General features: G+C 37.9%; 1 protein-coding gene across 1 annotated transcript in view; it reads right to left on the bottom strand.

The window, feature by feature from the left end:
• Positions 1–1811: 1811 nt before the first annotated feature.
• The window catches only part of TRPM7 (transient receptor potential cation channel subfamily M member 7), a 71300-nt gene continuing 53258 nt past the window's right edge, over positions 1812–19853 (bottom strand). The window contains 20 exon segments of the mRNA XM_042472217.1: positions 1812–3724; positions 5088–5194; positions 5541–5592; positions 6593–6798; positions 7287–7369; positions 8169–8330; positions 8332–8453; positions 9411–9476; positions 9557–9607; positions 10369–10394; positions 11949–11977; positions 12574–12644; positions 14397–14493; positions 14687–14746; positions 15411–15487; positions 17318–18021; positions 18900–19032; positions 19362–19389; positions 19391–19547; positions 19735–19853. The exon segment at positions 19735–19853 is cut by the window's right edge and continues 9 nt beyond it. Of these exon segments, the coding sequence (XP_042328151.1) occupies positions 3594–3724; positions 5088–5194; positions 5541–5592; positions 6593–6798; positions 7287–7369; positions 8169–8330; positions 8332–8453; positions 9411–9476; positions 9557–9607; positions 10369–10394; positions 11949–11977; positions 12574–12644; positions 14397–14493; positions 14687–14746; positions 15411–15487; positions 17318–18021; positions 18900–19032; positions 19362–19389; positions 19391–19547; positions 19735–19853 (2481 nt within the window). The 3' untranslated portion in view covers positions 1812–3593.

Genomic DNA, 19853 nt, shown 5'->3' with positions numbered 1-19853 from the left:
ACCATCATTAATGTCTGCTGATGTCTGCAAATCAAACTAACGTTAAAGACACTGAGGCAGATTTCAAAATCTGGCAAGTTTACAGGCAGCAAGAGCTGAACACTCAATTTACCCAAGATATCAGGCTTTTTTTTTAGAAAAGCACAGGACATGTGTTAGTTTACTGCAAAGAATGGTGTGTCCCCCCCAACAGCTGCATATGGGGTGGGGGTGAACACATGTACACACATACACACCCTCACAACCAACATAGGATAAATTTTAACGCATCTAATGAAGTGGATTCTAGCCCATTCTAACAATACTTTGCTTTTATTTCAGCCTAAACCATTGCTGGAAGACACAGAGGGGATTGGGGAGTCCCCTGCATTCCTTGTAACAAATTGTGTTCCACCCTTCTCTCAACATTCCACTTCATCATGACAATACACTAGAATCGTTTGGTTAACATTGGCAACCATGTACAGTTGAAGGCTTTCACGGCTGACGTCTATAGTTTTCTGTGGTGTTTCTGTGCTATGTGGCTGAATTCTGGAAGAATTTGTTCCTGACGTTTCACCTGCATCTGTGACTTGCATCTTCAGACCACCTTTTGAAGATGCCAGCCACAGATGCAGGTGAAACTTCAGAAATTAAGTGTTGCAGAACGTGGCCACATAGCCCAAAAAATGCACAAAAAGCTATTGGCAACCATGATCATGTGCTACTTACATGTAAACAGCAAGTTAGATGTATATGGGGAATGCTCCCTTCTACATGTTTGCTGCAACTCTGTGAATGAGAGGGCTCCAAGAACCCTGGCTATCAGCTGCTCTGCTCAGGTTTTACAAACACAGGGCCATGGCTTTTGTTATGCAATAGTCTTCTTCTTTTCCCAGGGCCTTTCATTTTACCAAACATGATCATCTTTTCCAGTGAGGCAAGTCTTCTTGTAAAATGTGCAATCTCATTTTAATCACCTGGATTCAGTTTTCCATGTAAACATAGTTAACGTAAGCTTTTTTAAAAAGCTTTTTTGTGTAAATGTTATACGGTGGCACTCTCCGTCTAATTTTCTGTATGGACATGCATAAACAACATAGAATAAAATGTATACCAAGATAATTGTTGTTGTTGTTGTGTGCCTTCAAGTGTATTATTATTATTAAATAAACATTATCAATAAATATTATTATTTAATAACAAGTCAATTCTGACTTATGGTGTCCTTAAGGCATCATGGGGTTTTCTTGGCAAGATTTGTTCAGAGGGGTTTTTGTCTTAGCCTTCCTCTGAGGCTCAGAGAGTGCAGCTTGCCCAGTGTCACCCAGTATCAGGATTGGGTTAATCCTGCCATGCTTTTGGTTTTGATTGTTACAATTAAGTTTGATGTTTTATAACATTATGTTATATTCTAGTTACCTTGACAGCTTAGAAGTGAGTTTTGTGTTATGGAATTTGCAGTTATGGCGATGTATTAGATATTAAGAGGGCAGTGGATGCTGGACTTTATATGGATTTTTGGTGGGGCAGTTATGGGACCGTTATCTAAGGGACATTATTATGCCTTTGGACCTTTTATTTGGTTATGTTTAGCAATGTTATGTTATGCTTGGTTATAAAGATTTATATAAGTTCATTTTACCGTAAGGTTAAGTTGCTTATGAGAATGTTGCGTTTGAATATATTGCAATCTATTGTTTGACTGACTGATAATGAAGACCTGGGGGGAGAGGTGGGGGGAGAGACCAAACTATGTCTATGTTTGTCCCCTCCATCTATCCTTAAACTAAATCAAATTAAATCAAATCGAAGAAGAAAGGAGCTCAGCAGTCTAAACAAGAATAAATTTATTTGGGATTGTTTAAAGATTTGTCGATATACAAAATGTATACATTTTAATATCTTAAATACACTATACTTTTCCTCCCCCAGCGACATAAACCACAATTTAAACAGCTATTGTGTTCGTGCCTTAATGTCTGTATCTATAAGATACACTACGGATTTTTTTAAAAAAGAATTACTGGGCGTTTTATGATGCCTTTCAAATTAAAAATTACAACTTGTACCTATGTAACAAAAAAAAAATAGTTGCAGCATGAAACGTCGGTTGGACAACAGGTTCTTCTTGCTGAATATTCAACATATTTGAGACAGGTAAATTACATTTTACTGGCATAAAGTTGCATTGCAATTTCCCATACATTACATAATGTAAATCCAACTCTATCTTAGATTCTTTTAAATATGTTCCACACATAACATTAAAGGTGTTTTCACACAATAGTAAATAAAACCAAGGGTCCCCTTCTGATGTTACTTTGGGCAGTGGGGAAACCCCAGCAGCACAGTTCCTAACAGCAGTGACAAGGCTGTTAGAAGGCACTGGTCCCAGGTGAGCGGTCCCCACTTTAGCTCCCACCATAATATCCTTCTTCTGGAAATTATGACAACACTGGCCTAGCAAGGAGCCTGAACAAAGACTCGTCCCACATGGCCTGGAGCATCTGATATTACCTGAGCCACATGGGAAAGGATCGTTCTACAACAGCACCTATACTGCAGGGGTAACACTAGAAAGGGCCCTACAATGTTCACATGTACATTCAGCGTTCATATACTGGTTTTAGGAGGTCTTTAGAAGGCAACACTTCTGAAGCAGTCACTACATAACAATAAATAGCACTTCCCTAACACCTGTTCATTTTGCAAGGCAACTTCTTCTGAGACCAGCTTCTATACTATTTTGTTCTGTCACACAAATGTGAATAGACCTGCCCCTGTCCCCCAATCTTTGTGGCTTCACTACTCTAGTTGACAGTGACTTGATGAAACTGAAATGTATGATTTTACACCCCCCAAAAATACAGTTCCACATTTTGGAAACCACAGCACACAGGGTGAATCCTGATGCAGGAGAAAAAACACCGTTTCTTGATCAGGACCAGTAATTTCTCTTTCCTGCAGCTCTGGCACTAAAGACAGACAGACCCTTAAGAGCAGTTGAGTTGTGTGGAGCCACATAAAGCATACATGGCACTGAGCAGAGAGTGTGTTACTTACAACACCCTGACGAGGCAAAGAATCCTTCGGTATTTATGGGACTGGGTGAGGAGAGGGTCTCTTTCCCATTTCCTAGCCAGATGACAGAAACCAGCTGCCAAAAAGCCCAACATAATCTGCCTTAAAACCAACAAAACTGAAAACATCATTTGGTAAGGGCAGACAGGATGAAAGGGCATATTGCACTATAGGTGAAGGAAGGGAGAGAGATTCCCCCCCCCATGGACCAAGATAAAATGTAAATATATCCTTCTGCTAAAATGCCTCTTTTAAAAAAGCTATTTCATAAATACTTAATTCCATTCAACCTTTTAAAAAAGGAAAAATATCACCCCCAGGTGATTCCCACATTTTGCTGTGCCCATCTAGCATGGGTCACTTTACTACTGTGGAGCCATCCAAACCCTGTGGTCCTTATTCATGTGTCCTTTTGTTTAGTTTTGTTTTGATAAAGCATTCTGCCAGGTGGCAGTGCAGGAGAGAGAAGGTGGAGAGAACCCTGTGGCTTCTGCAAACATTTGGTTAAAGCCAGCGAGCAGCACAGATCATTACAGCATCAAGCGACTGGAACTGGCTGAGACAGATTCTTTGGTGCAGCTCCCAGGCTGAATAGTCAGTTCTGGAGAATCATCTTGAGGCAGCAGGATTTTATCTGGTGTGTAGTCATTTCTCTTCAAATCTACAAACAAAAGCAAATACCCACAAAACAAACATACTCAAAAAGGATATGAGGTAGACAAAGACTATACATTAAGACATGAGCAAGGAAAAGGGTGTATAGCCCATGCTATATACAGGACTCCTTCCAACATAGCAATTGTAAACAATTCTGTTTAGTCCATAAGGGTTGCACTGCAGATCACATTTTTACAAACTAGAATTCAGTTTTTGATTTTGATTGCCATTTGGTTTGGCAACTAATTTGTCTGCATGCTCCTCTGTCCAGTAAAATTGAGAGTGACAGAAGTGTGTTTGCTGCAGAAAAAGCATCTCCCCTATTTCTTTGTCCCTGAGATTTATACACAGTTAATTTTAAGAGTCCCCACAGGTTTTCAACTGCCCTGTGTAAATAAATGAGACAAGCAACATTGTTAGTAGCAAAAGAATTTTTCACTTGATGAAGGGGGATGTGTGAAGCAAAATGCTGGGCATACCTGAATAGAACCAGCCAGTCACAGCTCAAGAAATGCTGGAGGATGGACTGCAGGGGAAAGGATATAACCTAAAGGCTTGTCTGTGAAATGGTTAGATAGGCCAAGTTAGAAACAGAGGGCCAGTTAGGAAGAGGGGAATATGAAGTCAACAGTGACTGGGGGGGAAAAAGGGATGGTGGTGGTGGGAGGTTCAAATGTCAGGATTAAACTCTAGAACATGGCCACATAGCCCGAAAAACCCACAAAAATATTTTGTTTACTTTTTTTGGACAAAAGAATAATTCTATTTGTTCCAATGACCATCAAAGCATTTTAAAATCTAAATGTGACATTAACAATGGTTTGGGTTCACTGCATCCAATTTCTATAGAAGCTGAACAGTAACTAGTGATAAAAATTTATCACTTCACTAGAGATGATCTTCAGAAACAGAAGTTTAGGCTTAAAGTGGCCATTTTAGAATAATCTCTACTTCCCCTTTTAGGCACAAGTTCTCTTGAAGTGTTTTGTTGCATCAGTAAGCACAGAAATGAGTTTTTAGAGATGATGATCAATAAATTTAGCAAGATCACTGACACTTCCTAACTGACAGGATGATTTCTTCCCGGGCTCTATCCTGAAAGATCAGGATCAGTATTATGGACCAAATAATAAGCAACCTGAAATTAGTGATATTTAATGCATGACAAGTACGAAAGCAATAAAAACCAAAAATGAACCTAGGAATGAGTGATAGTGGTGTTGATGTTTTCTTCAAAACTGATGAAGTGGTGAAATAGATGTTTTCTTAAGAATACATACATACATACATACATTTGGAGGTTCTATTTAATAACAAATGGAAGGTACAAGAGAGAAACTGTTTCCTGTAATGAGAACCAATGTTACCTGGAAGCTTCAGTTTCCTGCAGCATGAGTTGCAGTGGTGCTTAGCTCTGAAGTTTTTGATGGCATCTTCTCCTAGATTTGCAGGACCAAATACCATATCACTTGACCTTTAAAATAAAGAATACTATGAAATATAACATTCCTTGTGGGAACATGACACCATGCAAAATACTGTATGTAGAAACTTCTGTCTTCTGCTTATTGAAAGTACATTTTATACCAGTTAACTAGGAAGTGGTATCCCAAGTGAAATAGTGATGGTGCCCACTGTTGTTTGTAAAGTTTGATGGTTCCCTTGGTATGACTGTCACTACTGTTTTAATATTAGGGTGGTGAGCCAACACAACCACAAATCTGTTGTCTAGTCAACAACTAGGATGAAAATTGAAAAGTAAACCATCATTTGTGCCATTTCCTATGCTAAATTAAAAAAAGGAATTTTGCACTGCTTACCTTTTTTCTTCAGCTTTTATCACAGAGGGATCTGTCAAATTTTCTCCAACACCTTCACAAAAACAGAGCAAGTTAAGTCTGATAAGCTCCTATGTTAATAGTCAACAACAGGTATACAAAGCAGCACTTTCCTAGCCAGAAGCCACAACAGTAATTTTTTAAAATCAATTTTTATGTTTCCAATATGCAAAACAAGTAACACATAAATAAACAAATAAAAAAACAAATCAAACCAAGCATATATAAGTAAAGATGGTTAAAATAGTTCTACATTCCTCCCGTCTCTATCACACCTAACAAAATTTGGTCTGACATTAGCTGGTATAAGATAATCATTCAAACCCCAGTCCTAACTTTCTTTTCTTCAGCCCTTGTTCTATTTCACAGTGTTTGTGGTTTAGCTATCTCTGTAAAGATAGAATATGGTTTATCTTAGTGATAAATAATGTGTAATGATAAAACTTTATCCTACAGTTTTCTGTACATTTTCCCTCTGTAATTCCCATTAATCTCTAAGAGCCAATGTAAATATAACAAACATTACAAAAGTATTGAAACTTCTACATACTACACACACACACAAACACACACATGTTGCTTTTCCTTACTTTTCTATTTTTCCTTTCTTTTTATCATTTAACAATTCCAATTATGGCTATATCCCCCCCATTTATGGGGCAGAAATTCTAATACTTTATTTCAGTCTTCCCAAAAAAATTGAAGTTGGAGAAAAAATGTGATAAGAAGCATTAAAAAGCTCTTTTGTACTATTTAATGCAATGAGGGCTCAACCAAGTCAATGATTCATTTGTGTTGTAACCTATTTACACCCAAAGGTACTACAATCCAAATGCAAACAAACACACAATCACACAAATATCTGTGTCTTGTCCCCACACATTAAGAGAAGAATAAGAAATATGTTTCCCCATAAATTATGTTAGACTACAATGCCCATCATGCCTAGCCATCGTAGCCAGTGTGGAAGCTGCAATTTCATAGTATCTGGAGGACCACATCTTTCCCATTGCTACAATAAAGCTGCCCTTTACCTTGCAAATCAAGGACTAACAGTTCTCCTCGAGTATATTCATAGGTCCAGTGGCTGAAGGCTAACATGACCTCTTCTAACATGTTGGTTGGAATTATTTCATCTCCATTGTTGTTGTTATACTTTCTGAACTCTCCTGTCATGCACTCCTCAACCGCAAACCATTGCCCAGCTGAATGGCAATATAAGAGGAAGACTTCTAAGAACCTTATGAGAGAACACATTAGAACAACATGAGGGATAAGCAATTTACCCATAGAAGATACCATCCACAAAAAACAATTTAAATTTGTTTGTGTATTTTTAGACAATTTATTCTACAGTTTTACTGTTTGGGAAAATTTAGTCTGATATGTAAAATATCACATCTTAAAGTGAACCCATACTCCAAAGGGCTGAGCACTGATAAACACTGATGCCAAAGGGCTCTTCAAATGAACCTCAAGTTTCTTAAGAACTTCTTCTACGCAGAGTGACAAATCACTCCCACACAACGTGAACCATATCCATGCAGTTCCAACACACTCACATAAATGTCAGCCACAAGGAAAAGCAGCAATGAGAAGCACTTCTTCCCAAATCTGGGTAAGAGAAGGTAGCATAAAAAGGCCTGCTGAAGCATCCACTGCTGGATATATGCAGGTCTGATCCTACACTGTTATGGCCCAGGACTTTAAAGATTTCATAATGTTTACCTTGGAGAGTATGGGATAGATTTGGGCTTCATCTGATTGAAGGCAAATGTGAGCTTTTGTGCAGCCCTCTGCTGCTGAATTTCCTATTGAAGAAGTGGAAACAAAAGGTTTTGCAATCAAGATAAATACCTGACAAGGAGAAGAGTGCCCATAACTTCATTAGAATCTTTATACAGCTAATTTTTTTGTTTCCCTATATAACATATATATAACAGTCTGTAAGTCAGATCACTATATAGCAGCTGCTGCTGCTATGCAGCATAAGAACATCCTTGTACCTGTTGGTTTGTAAAGAAAGAGAAGTAAGGCCTCTTGCAGTTTAGAAACTGGTTGCGATTATTGCAAGATGGCAGCTGCGTAGGATTCCATTCAATTGGCAAAATAAGCTTTTGTTACCAAGACCAGTTTGGATGTCACAATTAGACAGGGTAACGCAGAAATCGAGCTTGCTAGGGTTGAGCTATGTTCTCTTAATGACTCCTACATGTGTGGAACACTTAAAAGTATGGATCTTTTAGTTCATAGTTTATTATGTCTGAACTATGGAATCTGGATTATATCTGATTGGTAAAGATATTGGTATTTGCAGACCAAGACGATATGAAGGGCCTCTGTTATCCATCCTGGGTCTATTAAAATACACTGGTCCCATGAAAAAATATACACTATATTTAACAGAGCAGTAGAAATAAAGGAGACTGTCACCAGAAAATAAACCAGTGAGAATGTAGAATTGTTAGAATAAGAATAAACAGTGAACCCAACGATAGATACATTTTGTTTTGCTGTGGCAATATTCTACTATGAAAAGAGTCTAAACATCTAGTGGATATTAGATTATTAATGTCCCACCCACCCCTTATTAGCAAAAATGTAACTTACTCTTAAACAGAGATGTAATACTGTGTCTTCTTTGTAAATGCTTGACCAAGTATTGATAACTTCAGGAAGAAAAGATTTGATGATATAAAGGTGCCCTGATTTTAGGATCTCATATTCTGACCAGGTACAGACCACCTTGAGGGCTCGACGCAAGCCTCCCCCCCATCTCTTCCTTACTTAAGAACTCAATTTTGGCACAAAGACCTAACTGAGACCAGGAAGACATGCTGTTGTTCAAGATGTTGGGAGAGCTTTCTTCAAGACGATACACAGTGACTGGTTCACCTAAAATGTCACAACAGAAAAATAAAATGCATTTAAGACTAGGTGACACTCATTTTTTTTATTAGGGAGTGCCTCATGAAACCGTTTACTAAGGAAGAAATTTAACCACCCTTTTGAGTTGGACTGTTAACCTTTCAATACAACTGAGTGCTTTTTTTGCAGGCATAATGATCATCCATTCAAAACTTGATATTCTATAATTTTCTAACTGAACTTTTGTCATTTAATCTGCCCTGTAAAAATGGAGCGCATCTCCAAATTGTGGTTAAAATCTACAGTTGATTTTTCTGCCATAAGACCTAAATTTTCAATGCAAACACATTATTTTTTTACTATTTTGACAGTATGATCGATATAAGTGAGCTTTCGGTAGAGTCACCATCATGATTGCCTCCCTTTAGAATTTCCAAGTGCCTTCCTTATCAAGTACTGTAGTAAACATATCCAGTGATAGCTGTGTTGGCCATGTAGCAATGTACAATAATATTCAAAATCCACAAAACATTGATACCTTTATTGGGACAATCCAAATGCACAAAATACATGTTGCAAGTTTTTGAAGCTACACTGACTTCTTCATCAGGCAAAGGTGTTACAAATCATAGCGGGCGGAAATCATGATGATATTAGTCACAAGCCTGCATTTTTTCAAAATGTAGTTGTTCTAAGTTGAGGTGGTATGGAGGGACATTCATGCATTCCTCCTAGCCATGTGGGTACTCCAGGAAATAAAATGTTAAGTTTCATTAGCAAGACAAAAGATGCTCACCTTGATATCCAGGTTGCCTCCGTCAACAACGGAGCCTATTTGCTTTGTTATCTTCTGTTATTTTTTTAAGTTAACACTATATTGTACTATATTCAGGGATAAATAATTTATGATCTACATTGCTGTAACTGCCCGGCTGTACGATTAGATAGGTAGATAGAGACAGACAGACATACAGCTATTCTTACCTCTTGGAGGCACAGGGGTGAATGGTATGCTCTGGGACAGCCTCATCAAATTATTTCTTTCAACAGCTACAAAGAAAAGATAGAAATTTGTTGTAGACAAAGAATGCTCCACATTTTGTTATGACTCACAACTTTTGGAAACTGACCTGAGTAGTAATAGGTGGTATCCATGATGGGCTTAAAAGGAGAAGCAATACCTTCAATGAAATTGAAACATATTATTATTATTATTATTATTATTATTATTATTATTATTATTCACAACCTCCATGTTTAAATCTATAAATATATAATAATAAAAACAAAATAGCACTTTAAATTCAGTTTGATTACATATTAACTGCTAGTTTCACAAGGAACTATTTTTTTCTGGAAGAACACAAGGAACAACTTATTATAGATGTTCTGCTGATATGATGCTCAAAACACTACAAAACACAGGCATCAATGAAATGACACATACTATATATACTCAACTATAAATTGATCTCATGTATAAGTCGAGGGCTGGTTTTGGGGCCAAAATTATGGATTTTGATATGACCCGTGGATAGGTCAAGGGTAAAACTTAGGGACATGTAACAAAGGATCTAAAGGACGAAGCAATGAAAAACAATGCCAAGCAACTTACAAAATTCCAGAAGGGATAACTATTTGTGTTCACACTAAAGGTTGGATGGATGAGTGAGTAGAGGGGGGTCAGTGCTCACTCTTGCCTTTCACCAGAGGATGGTTCTCTCATACACACAGACACACATATATATGAGAGTTAAAGTACAATACTTACATTGACCCGTAGATAAGTCCACTCAGTTTTTTGCGCTCAATTATTTGACTAAAATTTCTAGACTTTTACATGAGTATATACAGTAGTTTGGCTTGTCCAAAATTTAGAAGCAAACATTAATATCCTCACAACACTGATTCTCACTAATAGATTATTTTATCCATAGCTTACCATTCAATGTATCTTCCTCAGAAGACCTGTAAAAAACAGATATACCATAAAAAACATTTTGTTTCTTGCACTTTTGATATTTTACTACTCTATTTCACAAAAACTTTCACACTTTAAGTGTGATGGTACTCTTAAGTTGACCAGCAAATGCTATGGAACCACTAATATTGGAAGTCAAATATAAGCACTATGACTATTCGGTTTTTAAAAAATATTTAAATTGAATAAAAATGCAAAGAATAATAGAGAAATAACACAAACAACACAAATAATAATTACAGACTACTAGTTACATAAACAAAACTACCAACAACAGAAGTGACAACTAACAAAACCCAATTTAAAAAATTGGCTTCCAGCTATCTCTATTGCAGGTACAATTCATTATAAGTTCCACCCTTCTTTATTGTCCCCATTAATTATTGTTCAGCTATATGTGGAATTCATATTAATTAATAAAAGCAACCATCATAAAATCACCATTATTATTACTTAAAAAGCCAATTAACAATTTCCAATCTTTCCAAAATCTTTTAATGAATTTTTCTTTAATCAGAACTAAAAATTTATTTATCTCTACTAAATCCTTCAGTTTAGATAGCCACACTTCTTTTATAAGAATATTTACGATGACCATTAGTTCTGGTTCTTTTGCTTTGCTTTTAATACAAATTTGTACAAACGTCTTTTTCAAATACTAGAATTAATCATCTTTGTTTTAATAAAAGGAACAAAATTAATAGCCATTTAGATCATCTCATGAATCTCCTGCCATTCTGAATCAGAAGCGGCTAAAGTTAGTTTGGGATCAGTTTTCTTGTGTGTTTAAACACTTCCATCTTGCCCAGTATTTTAAAATGTACTTGTTAGAGTAGACAATATATATGCAAAGCAATCACTTTCCCTTTCTCGAGAAAACTGTCACATTCTCATATAAGTCACTTTTGCTATTTTTTTCCCAGAGTAGATAAAAATAAATGATTTTCTTAAAATCACATTTTAAAAATTGAAATCGATTTTTTAAATTAAAATTTTCAGGAAAATCAAACACTGAGCAAACACTGAGAAGGGAAGCTTAAAAAGCAGGGATGTAGCCAAGGGGGGGCGGGTCTTGGGGTCCGGACCCCCCCTTCCATTAGAAAAATGAATGGTGCGTGCTGCTGCGCCGCCGCACCCAAGCCCCATTATAATGGTGGCACTTAGTTTGGACCCCCCCCTTCCTAAAATCCTGGCTATGTCCCTGTAAAAAGGGAAGCTAGATGGCAGTGTGTGGGGGGAGGCAGAGCCAGGAGAAGAGCCAAGATGCCAACTAAGTGAAGAGAGAAAAACAAGAAGGAAGGAAGCTGGAGAGGGAAAGGTGGACGGAGTGAGTGAAGCTAGATCCAACAGCTGGAAGGAAGGAAAGACGGGTAGTGAGAGTGTGAAGGTCTGGTTGAGGGGAAAGGGAGCAAGGTCAAGTGAGAATAAATAGTAGCATTTGAAATGTTTGGTTTAATGGATTCAATGGCTTTACCCTAGCTGACACTAACAATAGGATTGAGACTTCTAACATCTTCAGTACTGACAGAGATGTTACTTACATTTGATTGCTATATGAAGGTAACCAATCCTACAAGGAAAAATAAAAGTATATGGTTTACTACACAGTACATAGCTTAACTGAAAGACACTTTTTCAAAGCAAGAAGTCTGTTAAGGATTTTAAAATTAATAGGCTTTTTAGCATTCATCTCTGTTGATGAAAGAAAGATAAGAAATAAAGAAATCATCCAATTTGCTCACCCAGAGTTGCTGGGTGAAGAGTCCAGCTGATTCTTTCAATATATAGCTGTACCTCAGAATGAGTGTGACTGCCAACATCTCATTCTGTTAGTATTCAAAAAGATGCAATAAAGGTGCAAACAGATCCATATAGATGAAGGCATGATTCTCTTCTTGAAGATTTGTGACAATCTGTACTTGCTTTGACCTACATCCTTCTATTAAGTATGGCAAGGACACATATGTCCAGCATGTTTTTAAAGGAATTTCAATAGCTGCCACTTTGAAAATCATCACCAGAGCTGACCATAGTTTGCAAGGAACCATAGTGGGTACTGAAATATGTCTTGTATGTCTTTCTTTGAACTAATACTGTGATTAAATTTCATAGGCCATTAAACACTCAAAAGAAGCAATGGAAGAATTAGCACCAAGTTTTACTCACTGTGAGTAAGGCTGCCTTGGAATCTATTTGATGAGATTCTTCAGCTGAAGTTCTTCTGCTCTTACTGTGTGCTAAAATAGAATTATATCAGTTACATTTATGTCATACAACTCCTTCAATGATTTTTTTTAAATGTAAATGGCTCTTCTCTCCATTTTATTCTCCCAACAAATCTGTGAGACAGGTGAAGCTAAAAAAAACCAATGACAGCCCCAAGTACACAGTGACTTTCACAGCTAAGTACAGATCTGAACTTGGATTTCCCAATTTTCAGGTTAATTCAACAGTCTGGCTCTCATTAGGGCTACCAAATAATTAAAACATGTTTAATAGGTTGTTCATCTACATTTTGACAGATTACTTTTAAATGACTGTTTAGATTACGAAGCTGCAATAAATGTCATTAACAGACTAAATCAAAACTGAGATAATTGGACAATTTAATAAATAAGGCTTTTGATACAAAAAACCATGTGACTAAGTTTAACATACAACATATATATTATAGACACAACCAAATTCCTTTGAAACTGAAGAAAGCTTCAACAGTTTTTCTTGTTTCAGCATGAGACTAATAGTCTACCATTTCAAAGAAAAAGGGGGGTGGGGTATCCATAACTTTGCCCCCAAAACATGAACCTCAAAACAAGAGACCATATTTACTATTTTGAATCTTTGATCTGATTCAAAGAAGTACTGTATATACTTAACTATAAATCAATACTAAATTGGCACTCAGAGAGTCATAGTATATGCCTCTTGCAACCTGTCTACCCCTGAGATTAAATTTGGTCCATGAGAGAAGGTTTGCCTTGTCTTGCTTTAGAATGGGCTCTCATGCATTGCGAATTCATCACAGGCAGAACCTCAAGTGCTTGTGTAAACCCATAAAATTCATTTTCTCTGGCAAAGTCAAATGGATTATAGAGTTAGTAAAATGTGGGGTGGACTATCAGAGGCAGCCTCACAAGGCTCCCACACCATACAGTCTTATTGTGGCTAGAGCAGAGCTTGAGTGTCTGTTGCCACCTATAAAACAATTTGATTGGCTTGGAGAATGGGGAGCCCCTCTAGAAGAGGCGCTACTCCAGGGATTGGTTGATTGGTTCTGTGACAGATCCTTTCAACATCTGGATGGTGTCCCCAAGACAGGTAATGGAGCAATCCGCTTAACAGATGTGTACACCCTGAAAGGGAACTTTTGACCCTATTCCCCGAAGAGCTAAACAAAGCCCTCTCGCTGCTTCCTATTGAACTAAATCAATTCCACTGTTTAAGTCAATTGTGAGTTACCTCCCAGGACCCCAACATTTTGGGTAACACTGGTCCCAAGCTTTAGTTGCTAGACAAAATTGCTAGACTTTAGTTGCTTACAAAGCCTATGAATACAAATCTTAACCAAGAATAATTTATTTTATGAACTGCTTTGTGTTAATAAGGGACACGGTGGCTCAAGTGGTTAAGATGCTGACTCTGTTGATTACAAGATTGACAGGTTGGCAGTTCGAGGCCCAGGTGCCACATGGTGGGGTGAGCTCCCATCACTAATCCCAGCTTCTGCCAACCTAGCAGTTTGAAAGCATGCAAATGCAAATAAATAGGTATCACTTCAGTAAACAGCGTTCTGTACAATCATGCTGGCCACATGGTCACAGAGTAGTCTCTGACGAGGCTGGCTCTTCGGCTTAGTAACGGAGATGACTACTGCCCTCTACAGTCGGACACGACTTGACAACCCTGTCAACGGGGAATACCTTTACCTTTGTGTTAATACCACATTATAGAATTCAGAGGCTAAAAACAAAAGTGTTTATGATACTTACTTTGCTCTGAGCGTGCTGCTAGTGAACTTGCACAATCACCAGTAAAGCTACCATGTGAACTAATAGGCCTCAGGTTGCCTTCTGTATTACTACTGCCCTATGTATTAAAGAGATAGACATGTTATTCATCATTATTCCACTAAAACATGTGCTTTGTGTTACCAATGTGTTACATAATACTTTAAAAGGGAAACTGCTGATATCCTTGCTTTTAGAAGTGGCATGAAACATTAGTCTATGATATTTCATGCAATGAAGAAGAACTGGATTAAAACAACTCTAAATTTTACCTGATCCTTAGTTGTTTCCATGCTTTCCAAAATTGCTTTTCTGAAGTCTTCTTGTTGTACCTAGACAGAGATAAAAAATAAGTGGCTTTTAGTAGAATTATACCACCTATTGTTTGTGATTCCAGTGATATCAAGCTGAAATACTTTAAAAAGACTTTTGTAGATTGTAGTCCTAGAATCATAGAATCTTAAAGCTGGAAAAAGCCTCAAGGGCCATCCAATCCAATCCCCAGCCATGCAGGAATATACAATCAAAGCACTTCTGACCATCCAGTCTGTTTAAAAACTTCCAAAGGAGACTCTACTGCTCTCTGAGGCATCATGTTCCACTGTCAAACAGCTTTTATCATCAGGAAGATATTTCACAAAATATTAAAACAAAGTAAAAGGACCACAGTCAAAAAATTTGGCCACCTAGATCAGTGTTACTTCTTTCTGAATGGCAACTGCTTTCCAACCAGCTGCTACCTGAACCTGAAGATGCAGACAGCTGAACTTCTATCCTTCTGCTTGCAAAACACGTGCTATATTGTGTTATCACTCCTCTCAAAACTTTCAACAAATCTCTCAGCCTAGGACTTTCTGATTTACAGCCACACCACTAGGCTTACAGACGAACTTGCTATTTAGTAAAGGACAATCAACATATATCTATCCGTAGTGTAGGACAGCTCCCATATTAGATTATCCTATAATTAAATATCCACAGTGATTACCCTCTTACCTTAATACTATCACTTTTTTCTTTATGTTTAACTACTGTTTCTTTATGTCGTTGCAATTCCATGCTGTCTCTGTGACCTGTGGTACCATCATCACATAGAAAAATAAAAGCAGAGACACAAAGAAAAGTATCAAACAGATGTAAATTCCTATTAAAATGTTGCTGGAATCCAAAAGCACGTGGAATGGTATTTTAATGGTAAGTTAAAATTTAGGAACGATTGCTTTTCCTACATAAAAGTGTACACTTGTGTCATCACAATTACAGTGATAATCTAGGAAAATCTCTCTAAAACAAAACATGGATTTTGGTATTTTTGCTAAATGTGACTGAAGTAGAAAAAGAGCAGTTCACTATTGCAGATATTCTAAATCAGAACTTCATACTCAAAAGACAATACAGTAAAAATATTTATAGGCATATGAGATGTTCTCCGTCAACATATGAATACCATTCAGAATACACAGAGCTTCTCTAAAATCCAGAATGTCAATGAAGTGACAAATCGGTATTGTGTTGATATGCCCTTGCTCCACCTGCTGTTCATACACAGGATTTGATATTTACAAAGCACACCATGCACAGAGGCTAAGGCATGTTCACCTGAATAATGAGTTCTATATGTTGTTTTACAGATCATATGGTTCAGGTTAATGCACATGGGATTTTCATATCTATGCAAATGACAAAATGACAGTTAGCATGGTAAGTTACTGAGCTCTTCCCCCTTTCGACTAATTATAAACATGTCCACAAGGCACCTGTCTTCTATCCAAGGAATTCATTGGCACTAGGACTTGGCAGGTGTGAATTTCTTCATCCACGCAAAGCACATCAGGATGGCAACACTGTCATCCTTCCTCTCTTGTAGGGAGGCGAATGGTACATCACTCTGGATGGATGTGTACCTTCACATTTTGGTTCGTCCATATCACAGATGCATTGCATACAGGTCCGAGTCCTACTGTTCAGCCTCAATACTCCTCCTTAAGTCGTTACAAAGGTCACGGCTGTAGTGGGTGCCTTTCTTTGACAGCAAGGGGTCATCTTGTAGCCATAGATTAACAACTGATTGGTGGTCACTTCTTTCAAGGAAGCCTTACTGCACCAGAAGCAGACAATATTGGCTCTCTTACCCCCTGTACACACTGGCCTTAAAGGCAGGGTTGGGCAGATTTGGGGCGTAGCTTCTACAGAACGAGCCCCACGGTGCATGGCATCATGGCGCTCCTCTGGCACTGTGGATGTAGTTCCAAAGAAATGCCATACAGCTTTTTTCAGCTTTTTTTTTTTGTGTGTGTGTGTGCCCTGGAAAGGCCAGATCGGGACTGCAGTGTGCAGTTGCCGCAGACCCAATCTGGCAAAAATGGTGGTGTCTGCAGGCCACCCCTTAGAGGCGTCCGCACAGTCCCTTAGACAATGTAGGACTCTGTCTGAACACAGGCAGGTCCAAACTTCAACCTGTCGGATTCGTTTCATCAGGGATAATCTGAATTCTATAGCTCAAGCAGCCCTGCTCCCTGCAAGGAACTGGCAGTTTCAGGGGGCAGCCAGGGCTACCACAAAAATTCTAGTTAGAATGTATGTGGAATGCTCTGAAGAGGCTGTGCGCGGGCACAAGATAAGCATGTTGTATGAGTGCACAGAGACCATGAAGAAGAACTGTAATTTATTTTTGGTGTCATTCTTCAACTTGGAAGAGGAATGGTGATTCAGTTTGTCAGAGTAGCTTTCACTAGGAGTGTCACTTTCATCACAAACAAATCCATGGCCTCCAACTTCAACATAGCCTCCCACTTCAACACAGGGTTGAGAGGTGATGACATACAAAACAGAAGCAGAAGCGGGAGAATCACAGCAATGAATATAAACTTTTAGAAGCACACAGTTTAGCTTGTTATACTTACCCACAAATGCACCAAATTCAACAGTATTCTCTCCTTCACCAGGCTTCTGGACTATAACTTCATTATTCCTTGTGGCATGTTCTAAATGGTTTTTACAACTTGGCTGAGAAGGAGTGCTAACAAAAAGTTTAGCTGTTGCAGATGCTAGACGTGGCATACTGTTTAAAGAATTACCTGTCTTTTTATTTTTATTACAGCATTTTGATAAGTCTGTACCCTGTACTCTTTGACGAAGTTCTGGGGGAGAAAGAGCTCTTGGAACTAAGGCACTGCCTGAGGAACCTGCCCCTGGAAAGTTGAATTCATCCCCCTTGGGGAGACCAATAATCTTATGTCCAGAATCTCTTTCATCTTGCATAGAAATGTTGCACAGCACAGCATTATTACTCTCAAGGCCTCCTTGGGGCAAAGAAGATCCAAACACATTGCCAATACTGTGCTTCCTCCACACGGAAGATCGTAGTGGATCGTCTTCAATGAGGTTCTGTGTCAAATGCTTTGAAATACTCAATTCCCGTGTAATTTCATTGTGAACCTTGCTAGCTTCTGAAGCCTTCTGTGCAGTCAATGTCTTTAAGGTATCCACAGTAAGAGCAGATAGGTCTTGTAAATGACCTATTTGGGTATCTAGAGACTGCAGTGAACGTTTGATATAGTTGACTCTGTCTCCAACCTCCTTAATTTGGATGCACATTTGCTCAACACTGGAGAGGAAGAAAAAAAGATAGCAAAATATGTCTTCATTGTAAGCTATAGATCTGTGAACTGTGTGCTGCAACAGGACTACAAGTACATCATAAAAAATAATTAAGGTCTTGAGTACTAACGAAATGACAACAGGAAGTTACTAGAAGCCTAAAATGGCTCAGGATGTCCAAAAACATAGCAAAAATGTCCTCACAAAAACTTGCGAGAGTTTTAAAATCCCTGGAGGCCCTGGAGCTCACAAAAACAGCCCTTGGGGCTGTATGCTACCAGAGGCCTTCGCATGCCCACCCCTGATGACATTAGGAGAAATCTACTAAAATGACTGAAGAAATTGAGATGGCTCAGATATCAAGTTAATGCTATTTTACTTTTTTAAAAACAACAACCCAACAACAAATATTTTATAACTTATGGCCTATCAAGCTGGATTTATCCTTCCAGCATCTTACAGAGGCAAAGATAAGCAGAAAGAAAAGGTTGTTTATCACTCAGCCTAGAGTGAAGCAACAATCTATAACAGTGCTACTGTTGTAGTGAAGTGATGGTCCCTGGGTCAGTGCTGGTCTCTAAGCCACTAACTGATGGATCCCTAGAGAACTTTCAGGAAAGAAAGAAAGAAAGAATAACTGTAGCCAATATGGTGCCGGTCCCTGGCATACTGGAGAAGAAAAAACAATTGCTAGTTCCCCTCATCAGATAACCTGAAAAACAATGATCTACAATTTTCCAGCAATCTAGATAATCTTAACAGATAGATTTGTGACACCTATAAATTTAGATTTAGACAGCAAATTTTCTCGACTAAAGCACACCTAGTCAAATGTACAGATTGTCCTCAGTTGGCAGAAGACACATGCTGCATAAAGTAACCTACCGTTCAGAGGTTACTCTTATTCTCTCTTCACTCCCAGAATGGAATTTGTCATCTTTTTCATTGAAATACATCTCAACACATAACTCTTCAAAATCATGAAGTTTCTTTTGATCTTCTTCTGTTAGAAATAATTCTGGAAAATGAGACAAAATCTGCTTTAGAAACCTGTCAGTCATCTGGCACACAGAAGAAAAAAGGGCGAGGGTATTGGTATGAAGACATGTGTGATCATAAAAGTGAATGGCACCAGTTAAGCCCACATTAAAAAGAAAGCAGAATCCTACACAGGCATTTTTAAAATGAAATATCACTTTTAATTTGTTAAGTTATAGGGTTATGAACAGCAGAAAGACATTTTTATAAAGCTCTAAACATAATCTGACTCCTCATACAACAAACAATCACTGTATTTTATATAATAGAAAGAATGGACTACACTGATTTTTTTTTACAAGTTCTTACTTGGCCCATCTGAAGTTCTGTCTTTTTTTTCTTTGCTTGCATATACAACAGAACAGGGATGCCATATGACTCAGAATAATCAGAGGTGGAGGGAGGATAGGCTTCTCATGATAGGCCATAACAAAATGATAACGCTGGTACTTCCACACAATGTTGGAAATAGCTTTCACTTGTAAATATACATTGCTGAAAAAGAAGAAAGAGGTTAAGGCATGAAAAATGATCTTAAAACCTACTGTCATTTTGTATTTTCATCAATACAATACTGAAAAATGGCACAGAAAAGGTACCATCAGTGGAACATCTTCACATTTCACATGAAACTACAAGCATCTATTTATGAATCAAACTACCACATGAAATGTATACGTACTTGAAAAAGGCAATGAGAAGATTGACCATGATTATGTACTGTACAAAAAGGTAGACGGCTTGAAGAAATGGTGTCAGCCAGGATCCTGTCACACAAAGTGGTTTCGCTTCAGAATTATT

The sequence above is a fragment of the Sceloporus undulatus genome, chromosome 6, assembly GCF_019175285.1.
Source record: "Sceloporus undulatus isolate JIND9_A2432 ecotype Alabama chromosome 6, SceUnd_v1.1, whole genome shotgun sequence".
NCBI lineage: Eukaryota > Metazoa > Chordata > Lepidosauria > Squamata > Phrynosomatidae > Sceloporus > Sceloporus undulatus.
This window is presented reverse-complemented; position numbering and strand designations above follow the sequence as displayed.